The following is a 12,007-nucleotide window of genomic DNA, read 5'->3' as shown; positions in this document are numbered from 1 at the left end:
TTTGGGAGAAAAAGAGTGATACGGTGGACCTCGTGATGGATTGGACAAAGAGGACTGCTGAAGAGTCAGGAAATCACGACGGTTCCAGAATGGTATCATGGTGATGCTGGGACGTGTTCCCTACCACGTTAAAGTTAAGCCAGCTAGTATAATTCATTCAGCCGTGCTTTTCTGGGGCTTTTACCAACCACTGTGATAGGATGGAATTTTCATAGAAAACTCACAAATAGTGAAAAAGTGTCAAACTACTGCAACAGAACCACAAGATCACAGTAGCAGTATTTACAAATACCGGGAGATACTCAAAGGCCACACACACTACAGATTCTGAAACGCAAGATATTTGGGGGAAAGACATACCTCTAGTCCCTCTTTTGGTTCTGGGTCTAGGATAGAGACCGTGGTTCGGGTCTCTGTTTGTCCATCTTTGACCGAAGGGCTGGGTCACGGCCAAGTGACTGCGAGCCAGATGTTGGCAGTCGACGGCTGTAAGATGCTTCCGCTTAAACCGTCTCACTGTTTTGTATCAACAGGCAGAAGAAATGGGACACTTGTTATCACCAATTCTACAAGCTAGCAAGTTATCCTTAATTTTCAGGAATACAGTGGCTGTGGGCCACCCCAGCCAGCCCTTTCCCTCTTCCCCATATTCCCATCAACTTTCAGTCATTTTATAGTTTCTTTGCATCTCTTCCTTAGGATTTGAGAATCCTAAAATAAGATCCTAAAATAGCCTTCTTTTCCACCTATCACACTTTGTAGAAGCCCTGATCATGAAATGCTCATTCAAAAAAAAGTTGCCACTAATGGATAAATGGAGATCTGGCAACTTTTCCTTGACTTTAGCCAGGCCATTTATACTATCATAATAACCATAAATATTTTAAGAGTTGGCTATAGCTTTTCAAAAAATACTCATGCATTGTCCCCTGTATACACCAGCTTCCCCAAGTATGAGAAGCAGAAGGCACTAAGCGGACAGTCACAGTAGATTTCCCACCCCTGCTGTATGTCTCTCCCCATGCACCCCTCTAGGCCCCGAGAGCATCTCAGCATAGGGCACTGATGTAATAGGACAGGAGTAAGGCCCCCAAGTAGAAGAGAATGGAGCCCACTTTTCAGCATCTTCAGAGGAGGAAATTTCATATTCTCCCTCAGCAAAACACTACAGCAGTGACTGTGCCTAGAATTCTGTCTTGAGAGTACTGAAATACTTTTGTTTATATTAGTCATTTTTCTGCCAGGTATTTTTTCATTCCTATTTCTGCATTTTATCGCATGTAAGATCTAACTACCTCCTTATGGCATTAAATAGAACAGTTACACTACTGTAAAACAGAATAGTTACACTTAAAAAAAAAAAAGAGGACAAGAACAGATACAAGAGAATTAAAGTGACCCTTTAGGGACTTCCCTGGTGGCGCAGTGGTTAAGAATCACCTGCCAGGGCTTCCCTGGTGGCGCAGCGGTTGAGAGTCCGGCTGCTGATGCAGGGGACACGGGTTCGTGCCCCGGTATGGGAAGATCCCACATGCTGCGGAGCGGCTGGGCCCGTGAGCCACGGCCGCTGAGCCTGCACGTCCGGAGCCTGTGCTCCGCAACGGGAGAGGCAACAACAGTGAGAGGCCCGTGTACCGCAAAAACAAACAAACAAACAAAATAACAAAAAAAGAATCACCTGCCAATGCAGGGGAGATGGTTTTGATCACTGGTCCAGGAAGATCCCACATGCCGCGGAACACCTAAGCCCACGCGCCACAACTACTGACCCTGCACTCCAGAGCCCGCGAGCCACAACTACTGAAGCCCAGTGCCTAGAGCCTGTGCTCTGCAGCAACAGAAGCCACTGAAATGAGAAGCCCGTGCACCGCAACAAAGAGTAGCCCCTGCTCGCCACAACTAGAAAAAGCCCGTGCACAGCAACAAAGACCCAACGCAGCCAAAAATAAATAACATAAATAAAAATAAATTAAATAAAAATGTGACCCTTTACAGGAGATGGTCAACAGAGAAATCAGTTCCTGCCAGTACTGTATTTTCAGGTGCTAAAAATACTCCAGTATTTTTACTGTAGTAAAAACTGTAGTATCAAATGCCAGAATCTCACTCAACATTTCCTGTAAGCCTGAAAACGTCTGAAACCAAGACACCACTGAGTATATCTGATACAGTTTATAAACTTAATAACTCCCCTCAGCCCTTAGCTTCTTCAGAAATGATCCTTCCAAATTTCAGTTTATTCTTTCAAGGTTTAATGGAAGTTTAAAAAAACTTCATGGATATTTCAAGACTTTTTAAAAATTACTTCTACACACAGAAATAATTCTACAGGCCCCTCTGAAAGGACGCTAGAGACCTTTTCACTACCTGAATTCAGAGTTAAAATGCAGTGGTATAACTCTTAAGTCATGAAGAAGTACTTTAAAATATGCTCAGCCAGGCTTCCCTCGTGGTGCAGTGGTTGAGAATCCACCTGCCGATGCAGGGAACATCTGTTCAAGCCCCGGTCCAGGAAGATCCCACATGCCGTGGAGCAGCTAAGCCCGTGTGCCACAACTACTAAGGCTGTGCTCTGGAGCCCATGAGCCACAACTACTGAAGCCCCCGCGCCTGGAGCCCATGCTCCACAACAAGAGAAGCCACCGCAATGAGAAGCCCGCGCACCGCAACAAAGAGTGGCCCCCGCTCGCCGCAACTAAAAGCCGACATGCAGCAACGAAGACCCAACGCAGCCAAAAATAAATAAATAAATTTACTTAAAAAAAATGCTCAGCCGGATAAAAGCAGTGTCACATAGTGAGGGGACAGTGGACTTAAAAGGAAAAAAACTGGGTGTGAGCCCTAAGCTGGCCACATAGTGGCCAGAGGACCCCTGGTCACTTAGCTTCTCTAAGACTCAGGGGCGTTACAATGATTAAATGAGAAAACACACTCCAAAAGACTTGTTAAACTATAAAACCCTACACAAATATACACATCTGCTTATTGTGTTAAACAAAGCTTAGATGTGACTGATTTGCATAAAACACTGAAATAACTTTCAAATTATAAAGATGTCACCTAATGGCAAGACATGAAATATATCAGCAGTCCAATTACAGCCTACTCTGTATTACTGAAAATACCTTTTAAAAAGCCAAGGGACTTCCCTGGTGTCGCAGTGGTTGGGAGTCCGCCTGCCGGTGCGGGGGACACGGGTTCGAGCCCTGGTCCGGTAAGATCCCACATGCCACGAAGCAACTAAGCCCATGCGCCACAACTACTGAGCCCGCGCACCTAGAGCCTGTGCTCCGCAGCAGGAGAGGCCACCGCAATGAGAAGCCTGTGCAATGCAACGAAGAGTAGCCCCCGCTCGCCGCAACTAGGGAAAGCCGGCACACAGCGGCAAAGACCCAATGCAGCAAAAAATAAATTAATTAATTTTTAAAAAAAAGCCAAGTCATATATCTTAATTACTTATTATGAACAGAAAACATCCCCTCCACTATAATGGTTTTATAATTATTTTGTTGTTGAACATATTCCTCATACTTACAGAGGCAGAAAAAATGAATGTGCAGTTTTTCTATGTTAAAACAATAAATTTGAAAATTTTCCACATTAAAAAAAAGCTTGAAGTCTGATTATTCTTTTTAAAAATAAGACACGAAAGTTTACCTCTTCTGCTCAAAATTCTTCATATTACAAAGCCAACAACATAATTGCTATTTTGTCTGAATGGGGACCTCTGGGCTGACTGGCAGAAGACATAAGGAAGCTACAATGGGCCTTGCAGAACAGAGTTGGCCCTTGGGATCCGTGAGTTCCGCACCTGCGAGTTCCACCAACGGCAGATGAAAAACACCAACACCTGTGGTTGGCTGAATCCGTGGATGTGGGATCCACAGGTCCCTGTCCACAGGGTGGACTCTGAGGGGCCTGAGCCCTCTCAGATTTTGGTGCCATAGGGGGTCCTGGAACGAATTCCCTGCAGAAACCCTGGAACGACTATACTGACGAATACTGGCCCCTAATTCAGGTGCTCCAAACACACTTGGGTCAACTACAGAAGCAGTTGAAGAATTCCAGCCAATAAACCCACTAACCCTGTAGATCCCAGATATGAGACTGATCTCTGCTTTCTCTTCAAACATTCCCAACTGTTTCAAAGCTGGCAAATACAGTGTCCAGAATTAAAACTGGAAACAGTCTAGAAAAATTATCAACAGAGAGTATCTTATTTAAAGAAGGTTCCATAGATAAAATCACAAACGAATAAGATTAACAATATCAAACCCTCAAATTCATATGACCCAGGACCTTGGCGCTGGTACAGACCTGCAGGAAGCGTTCTGCTTCCAGAGTCCTGGTACAGCCCAGAGTGGTCCTGCATGAAGCCATCACAGAGCAAAGGCTAGCAGCTGGGGACAGAGGTGCCCACACTGGGCCATCTGGCCTCTGGGTACCAGCACAGCCGCCTACACTGTCCATCTGGAATGCTCCTCACAGCCCTGACTGCTCATCTGGGAGGCAGAGCTAGCACTTTTACGTTCTTACTTTTCTGACTTCAGTGAGAGGTCAGAAACCGAGACTATTCTTTCTGCCTCTCAGGTCTCTGAGAGATGAAGTGCTGTGATTCACTGCATGGGGAGCTGGGGCCCCCGCACCTGTCTCCGGAGTTAACAAGGCACTTAAGTCAAAGGCCGTGTGATGCACTCGGATCCGGAGCCGGGAGACCTCCTCCCTAACAGCCTTGGTTCCCTTCTCATCACAACGAGGACCCTGACAAGCTAACATGTGGAGTTAACACCACAGTCATGTGGTTTGAACCAGACAAGACAGATGAAAGTACCTAGCGACACCCATGCAGAGGCTCACAAAGCCCAGCAGCTCAGAATTACACATGGACCACACCGTGCTGAGTCTCCTAAAAGATGCCTACATTTTAACAGCACCAATGTTCTTGTGAAGTTATTTAAAATTACTACAGTAAAATTCTAACCACCTTCTGTTCTTGTTAATATACTTCTAAACCAGCAGCTCAAATATAACTTTATCAAAATAAAGATGCTCAAATGCTACTTCTTGCTTCCCTGAGTCCCCAAACCTCGTGTTGCTCCTCCATCCTCTGAGCAGTAGGTGCCCTTTGCATCGCTCTCCAAGGGCACTATTAGAAGCTGCTCGCGTTTCTTCAAGAAGCAAACTTAAAGTGGTCAGTGAGGAACGTGCACCGTTAAAGGGATGGAGGGAGATGACAACCAAACTACGTGAGGCCCCAGAGGCCCAGCGGAATCATCTCCAGGCCACAGTGGGTATCTGTACCCTTGGAGACTCTACCACAGTAACTAACAGAAATGTGTCACATCCCTCAGATGCGATGAAAGAAAAACACTGGAAAAGTATGAAAACCATTTGTCAAACAGAATTTTGCTCATTCCCACGCTGCTTTTTCTGTGATGGTCCTCTCACAGAGACGCCTCACCGGACCGCAGGTGCAGGTCCCAGCCTTGCATCTCACTCTGAAGTGGCGATCACCTGGAGTGTGGCCCTCTGTCAATCACCGATCTCTTCACCTTGATGATGATCTGTCCCACCCACCCCCGCCCCCAGTCAGGCACACTGCTGGAGATTAGACTCTCCTCAGCCCTCCTGGAACAATCATCACTAAACCTGTATGATACCACCAGCCCTGAAAAGGCAGGGAACATGTCTCATCAGCTTCTTCCTCAAAGCACTTAGCACGACATTGTGCAAATAACAGTTATTTACTCCAACGCTTATTGAATGAGAAGTACGTGCTATGACTCAATTCTGTTGTAATCCGCCTAGCTTCATTTTGTCATCTTCTTGATTGCAAGACAATTTAAAAAACAAGTCACACAAAGCAGAATGGAGTGCTCCTGGTTTCGTGGTGAAGACTGTCAGTCCCCTTCCTCCTTGGCACATGGCTGGTCCACGCTTCCCCATCGTGCTGGTAGCTGGAGGCCCCACAGAATGTGCGTAGAAGGATGTGTGCCTCTTCCAGGCCTGGCCCATAAAAGCCTCTCCTGCTCCTTCCTCCGTCCTCTGCTCCCATCCAGAGAAGGGAAGGGTGACCCCAGAGAATCTTAGAGGCCAAACATTCGAAAAGGAAGACCTTCCAGCAGGCTGGGTCCTTGGATAACTGCTTTAAAGAGCACCACTCCTCCCGCACAATGCTCACTCACTCACTCACACACACACACACACACAACACACAAAATTGCAACCACCCGAGGCTGTTATGGGATTGAGAAATGAGCTTGGATTGTGAGGTCATTACACGTTTGGATCTGTTTGTTACTGCAGTCACACCTACCCTAACCATTCTAGGATCATTTGAAATTGACACCAAGTCACTTCCCTTCTTCCCCTACATTTGTTAATCATAATTTATACCAAAAGGCTTCCAGGACTTCCCTGGTGGCACAGTGGTTAAGAATCTGCCTGCCAGTGCAGGGGACATGGGTTTGGTCCCGAGTCCGGGAAGATCCCAAATGCCACAGAGCAACTAAGTCTGTATGCCACAACTACTGAGCCTGCGCTCTAGAGCCCGCAAGCCACAACTACTGAGCCCACGTGCCACAGCTACTGAAGCCTGCGTGCCTAGAGCCCGTGCTCCGCAATGAAAAGAAGCCACTGCAAAGAGAAGCCCACACACCACAAACAGCAGTCCCCGCTCGCCACAACTAGAGAAAAGCCTGTGCGCAGCAACGAAGACCCAACACAGCCAAAAATAAATTAAATTAATTAATTAAAACAAACAAACAGGGCTTCCCTGATGGCGCAGTGGTTGGGGGTCCGCCTGCCGATGCAGGGGACGCGGGTTCGTGCTCCAGTCTGGGAGGATCCCACATGCCGCGGAGCGGCTGGGCCCATGGGCCACGGCCGCTGAGCCTGTGCTCCGCAACGGCGTAGGCCACAGCTGTGAGAGGCCCGCATACCGCAAAAAAAACAAAAACAAAAGAAAAAACAAAAGGCCTCCAAAATGTACAGGTTACAGACCTAAATGGACAAGCTGAAGATAGTAAGTGCCTACAATTCCTGGAAGGAAAGATTATTAAAAAACCATTAAAAAAAAAAAATCAAGATAACTCACCAGCACAGGTGCCTGACTGGAGAAACAGCTCATAACAAGAACCCAGCTGGGTGGTTTTGCTAATCTAGAGAAACCCAACCTTGTCCTGTTAGCTCCCCACAAGCCTCCCGCCCTTCTCCGAGGGACTCCGTGCAGATCAAGCGGACACCCTCTTGTTTCTGGTGAGACAGCAAAGGTGCCCACTGCTGGCCCATCGTTAACCAGGAGCAGGTACTTCACACGCCAAACTGTGCCCTGAGAGAACTAAGAGCCCAATCTGAGCAACATGAACGGTGTTGGTCCCCAACTCCAGTGCGACAGAAAGTATTCATTCAACCCAGGCAGCACTCTGTAGTAATAAAACCACCCTGTATGTCTCTGAGAGACCTGCAACAATTATCTGTACAACTATATTTAACATAAGTCATTTATGTACAAATTATTACTATTACTATAGTATGGTTTTTTTAATTAATTTATTTAATTAATTAATTTATTTGGCTGCGTCGGGTCTTCGTTGCTGCTCGCGGGCTTTCTCTAGTTGCGGCGAGCGGGGTCTACTCTTCGTTGCGGTGCGCGGGCTTCTCATCGCGGTGGTTTCTCTTGTTGTGGAGCATGAGTTCTAGGCCTGCGGGCTTCAGCAGTTGTGGCTCGTGGGCTCTAGAGCGCAGGCTCAGTAGTTGTGGCGCACGGGCTTAGCTGCTCTGCGGCATATGGGATTTTCCCAGAGCAGGGCTCAAACCTGTGTCCCCTGAATTGGGAGGCGGATCCTTAACCACTGCACCACCAGGAGAGTCCCTATAGTATGTTTCATTAAGGTCTTCTTAATCATTGTTTAAGCATGTATTAACATGTCTTCTGCCCCTAGGCTGAAAGCTTTATAGTCTGGTGGGAGGAGCAAGGCACTCGGCCCCAGCACCCAACACTCACTGCTCCATAAATATTAATGAAATGAATGCATTAAAAGAACAAATGCACAACTACGGCACTTCCCTCTGAAGAAGATGAGGTTGTCTTCTTTGGCTTTGAAATCCTACACTATGTTATAGGTCCAACGTGCTTCACAGCTTTTGTAAGTTCTTTCACGTACTCTCATCTGATCCTTGCACAATCCTGCAATTGTGCCAGGATGACACTGGGGCTCAGGTGATGGAACTTAGGTCTTCTGACTCCTCAAGCCAGAGTTCTTTCTACGGAAGGTAATATTCTCTCTTCCACATCCAGAAATATTCAAAGCAGCTTCTAAAAACCTCAGCTTTAATTTCTCTGTCCCTTTTTAGAAATCACTGTGGAACACCATAACCAAAGATAGCAAGTATTTAGAAAATAGCAAGCATAAGGAAAATATCACAAAATACTGTACACTCAAAATGAAAAAACTTCCAAATATTTTGTCCCCATTAGCTCTACAAGAAGCAAAGGCAGAAAGGAAACACAACATCCAAGTCCTCACTCTCAGTGCAGAGCTGGGTCCCTGCCAGCACTACATCCTGCTTCCCTACAAACCCAAAGGTCCAGGCTCGCAGGCCCAACCTCACTTAGGTCCCCTCACACCCACAAACACCTGCTCCTCCCTTGGAAGAGCACTCACTTATTACAGCAAACAAGGATGGCGAGAGCTTTTCTACGTGTTTCTCGCAAGGAAAAGAAAGAACAGGGGAAGAACGGAAATACAAGAAAATAACCATTACTTACAGACTAGAATTTATAGATTTGAAAGGCTTTTTTCTACTGTCAATTCAACCCACAACCACTTTTAAGTATCTATGATTTCCCAGATTCATTATAAACACCGTGAGGGCTTCCTCTCTTGGCATCTCTGGGGTCAAATGCTATTTGAGACACTGAGGATTCAAAAACAAATGATGTCACCTGTCCATAAGGCAGCTCTCAAAACACACAAATTACTATACATAAGGCACTATAAGTGCTACACAAATGCACTTATGAAATGAAGAAATGTGACCAGTTAGGAAGGATGAAAAAGGCTTTATGAAGAGTTCAGCCTTGCAAGATGAGTAGGATCGGGGAAGGCAAAAGAAACAGTGTGTGCAGAAACACAGAGAAATAGCACACCAGTGGTATGCCGGTAAGCCGGGTTTCATTAGAACAAGAGGCTCATGGATTGTGGAAAAGGATGGAAAAGAATTTGGAAACACAGAGGATAAATGTCCTTAAATATAATGCCAAAGAATTTGGACTTTATCATGTAGGCAATTCGGCGAATCATCTCGCTTTTCTAAGCAGGGTCAATGACCAACCAAATTTACACATTAGAATGGTAACTCTGGAGGCAGGCAGAGGATGAGTAAACATGCAGACTGTCAAGAAAACAAGGCAGAAAGTCACTTTACCAACCAAGGCAAGAGGTGGTCGAGGCCTAAGGGCAACAGCAGCAAAAATAGGGAGAAGGGGAAAGTGAAGCCTAACAAGTTTTTTTGGACTGGTGAGACTGGAAGAGAAAAAACAAAACAGGTAACTGACGTTTCTAGCCAGAGCTCAATGATCACATCATTAACCACATTAAAGAGTAAAGGAGAAATCGTGTTTTCGTTTTAATCACTTCTTCCGGGAATGAAGGGAAAATGAAAGCTTTCAGTTTTGAAAATGGCTGTTTGTTCTGTTTTAAAATTATCTGTAGCATGCCAGGTTAAGCTCCGGGAGGTAATCTGAGATATGAGACTTGTCCTCAAAACGTCTGTGAGTGACAACTGGAGACATAAGATTCAAGACGCTTTGGTGAGATGCTCTAAGAGCAGATGATTCCACTGACAGATGGGCAAAGACAGAATTCACATTCAATCTTCGAATAAAATCAGCCTAGGAAGGATAGAGGGGAATGACAAGCAGAGAAAGATGATGACCACAATCTGAAATTAGAGTTCTAAGTCCAATACCAAGTTTGGTGTTCACACACTCACAGGTCACAAAACATGTCAAATGATCACGACACCGGAACCACGAAACACAACAAAAGATAAAGGAAAGAGGATAGCCAAGCAGCAAATCACAATGCCAATGAAGGCCACATGCGAAATGAGTCACTACAGGGCACACCACAAATTCCAAACACCTGCACAAAAAGGAATGAGCACACCAACTGGGAAACCTTAATAAGACCCTAGTATAGCTCCATCTATTAGCTTACTGTCAAGATCTGTCCGCTCTACACCAAACTTTTGCTCCAGAGAACCACAGGGGCTGTGGACAGGTTAACATACATTGTCATCTAGTTATCTAAAGGGGGACGCAGACCAAAATAAGCTCCTAAAGAAGGCAGCAGGGGCAGAACTGCATGTGGGATACCAGTTAAATAACCAATCATCTGAATTTAAAATACTGTCCTATACTGCAAACGTTTTGTTTTTAAAAGCAAGGAAGCTGGAGGCGTAAGGCAAGAGAAGGTGGAGTCACTGGCAATGAGGATGTGGAGGGGGATTAACAACAAAAAGTGTGAAACTACCAGATACCTCAACTTCCATTTGCACCAACACCAACAGCTGCGCTAAGACCAATGCTTGGCATGTCCTAAAACTTGATGCGCTTCAAAGCACTTTTACACCTTCCATTTTTTTGGAAGTGGCAAAATACAAGGGGACAGTAACTTTGGCAAAGCTGATACTGGACTTGGTTCTATCTCTGATGATTATCCATATTACACTCAATTAACCAAATTCAATCCGCTCACAAGTAAAATGAGCTTGTTTTCGTACTAGAGGTCTTTTTCATTTTATCTCCCTTAATTTATTTGAGCAGAGTACCAAGCACTAGCAGACCCTCACCAGGGGCTACCACCCTTCCTTCCAGAGGTCTTTATTAGCTGTACTCCCGTGGGAAAATCGCTAACTTCTTTAGGTCTCAATTTCCCCACCTGTCATGATGCCTTCCTTACAGGGTTGTTTGCGGATGAGATAATTAATGTAAAGTGGTTTGTAAACCAGAGTACAATACAAGATGTAAAGCAGAATTGTCTCCAGGCCTGGCAAATAGCAGCTGCTCCCATTTTATCTCTAAAGGAACTGAAAACACCAGAAGGGTTAAATGACGAGCATCCAGTAAGATTGGGTAAAGAACTCAACACCTACCCTCACGTCTCCCGTCACCCCACACAGCTTGCTCAGACCTCAAGTACCCTCCACCCGCTCAAGGCCCTCCCACATCACCTTAATTTTCTTAATACTCAGGTTAGGGGGAGGGCGACTGCAAACGAAAGAGGCAAAAGGATACCATAAAATGACTCGCCCAAGGTCAAAACAGCAGAGCAGAAGGAAAGGAAACGTTGGCTGCCCCCAGCGGAGGCCACGTCTCCGCGACTCCCACACCGCCGAGCAGCGCCGCGCCCCCGCGTCCCAGGGCGCCTCGGCCTCCAGTGCGCGCGCCCCGCCGCGCCCCTCACCGCCGGCCCGCGCCCCTCTGCGTCCGCGCCCGGCCCCCAGTCCCCCGCGGAACCCCTGAGGCGGGACCCGCTGAGGAACCCAAAGGTTCAGTGTCCACACGACTGGGCCCGCCCGCGCCCCCTTCCACGCCGTCGTCCTCACGCACTATGGCGCTCCACACCGGGTGCCCCGCCGCCGCCGCCACCGCCGCCGCCTCCGCCGCCGGGCCAGAGCCGCGCGGACACCCAGTCCCAGCATCCCCCGGGCAGCGCGAGCCCGCGAAGGCCGCGGACTTCCTCCACCAGCTCCGCCCCCGCCGCAGCCCAGGGAAGAGCCCGCCGCCGGCGCTGACGGAATGCGCCCCTGGCCAATTGAAACGCGCGTGCGGAGGGGGCGTGCTTACGGACTTCTGGCGGCCAATCGAAACGCGCACCCGGAGAAGGGGTGGCTACCGCTAGCGGGCCCCGCCCCGTCCGTGCTTCCGCTAGGGCGGAAGAGGCGAGCAGAAACTTTCCCAGAGTTCCTCCGAGCTCGGGAACCCACTGAGGGGCTGCGG

At 47.3% G+C, this 12,007-nt stretch overlaps 1 protein-coding gene across 2 annotated transcripts in view; it reads right to left on the bottom strand.

Moving 5' to 3' along the window:
• Window positions 1-11,774, bottom strand: part of FBH1 (F-box DNA helicase 1) — a 46,594-nt gene extending 34,820 nt beyond the window's left edge. The window contains exons 1-2 of one of the 2 annotated variants that reach the window (XM_024732268.1): window positions 11,618-11,774; window positions 361-516 (exon numbers count right to left, since the gene is read on the bottom strand). In XM_024732268.1, the coding sequence (XP_024588036.1) occupies window positions 361-516; window position 11,618 (157 nt within the window). In that variant the 5' untranslated portion in view covers window positions 11,619-11,774. Of the gene's footprint in view, window positions 1-360; window positions 517-1,678; window positions 1,709-11,617 lie in introns of those variants that run through there. The other variant, XM_024732269.1, reaches the window with a different exon arrangement.
• Between the last annotated feature and the right edge of the window lie 233 nt (window positions 11,775-12,007).

Source organism: Neophocaena asiaeorientalis, unplaced genomic scaffold, assembly GCF_003031525.2.
Source record: "Neophocaena asiaeorientalis asiaeorientalis breed wild unplaced genomic scaffold, Neophocaena_asiaeorientalis_V1.1 scaffold176, whole genome shotgun sequence".
Lineage (NCBI taxonomy): Eukaryota > Metazoa > Chordata > Mammalia > Artiodactyla > Phocoenidae > Neophocaena > Neophocaena asiaeorientalis.
Note: the sequence above shows the minus strand (reverse complement) of the source record. Positions and strands in the feature narration are given on the sequence as shown.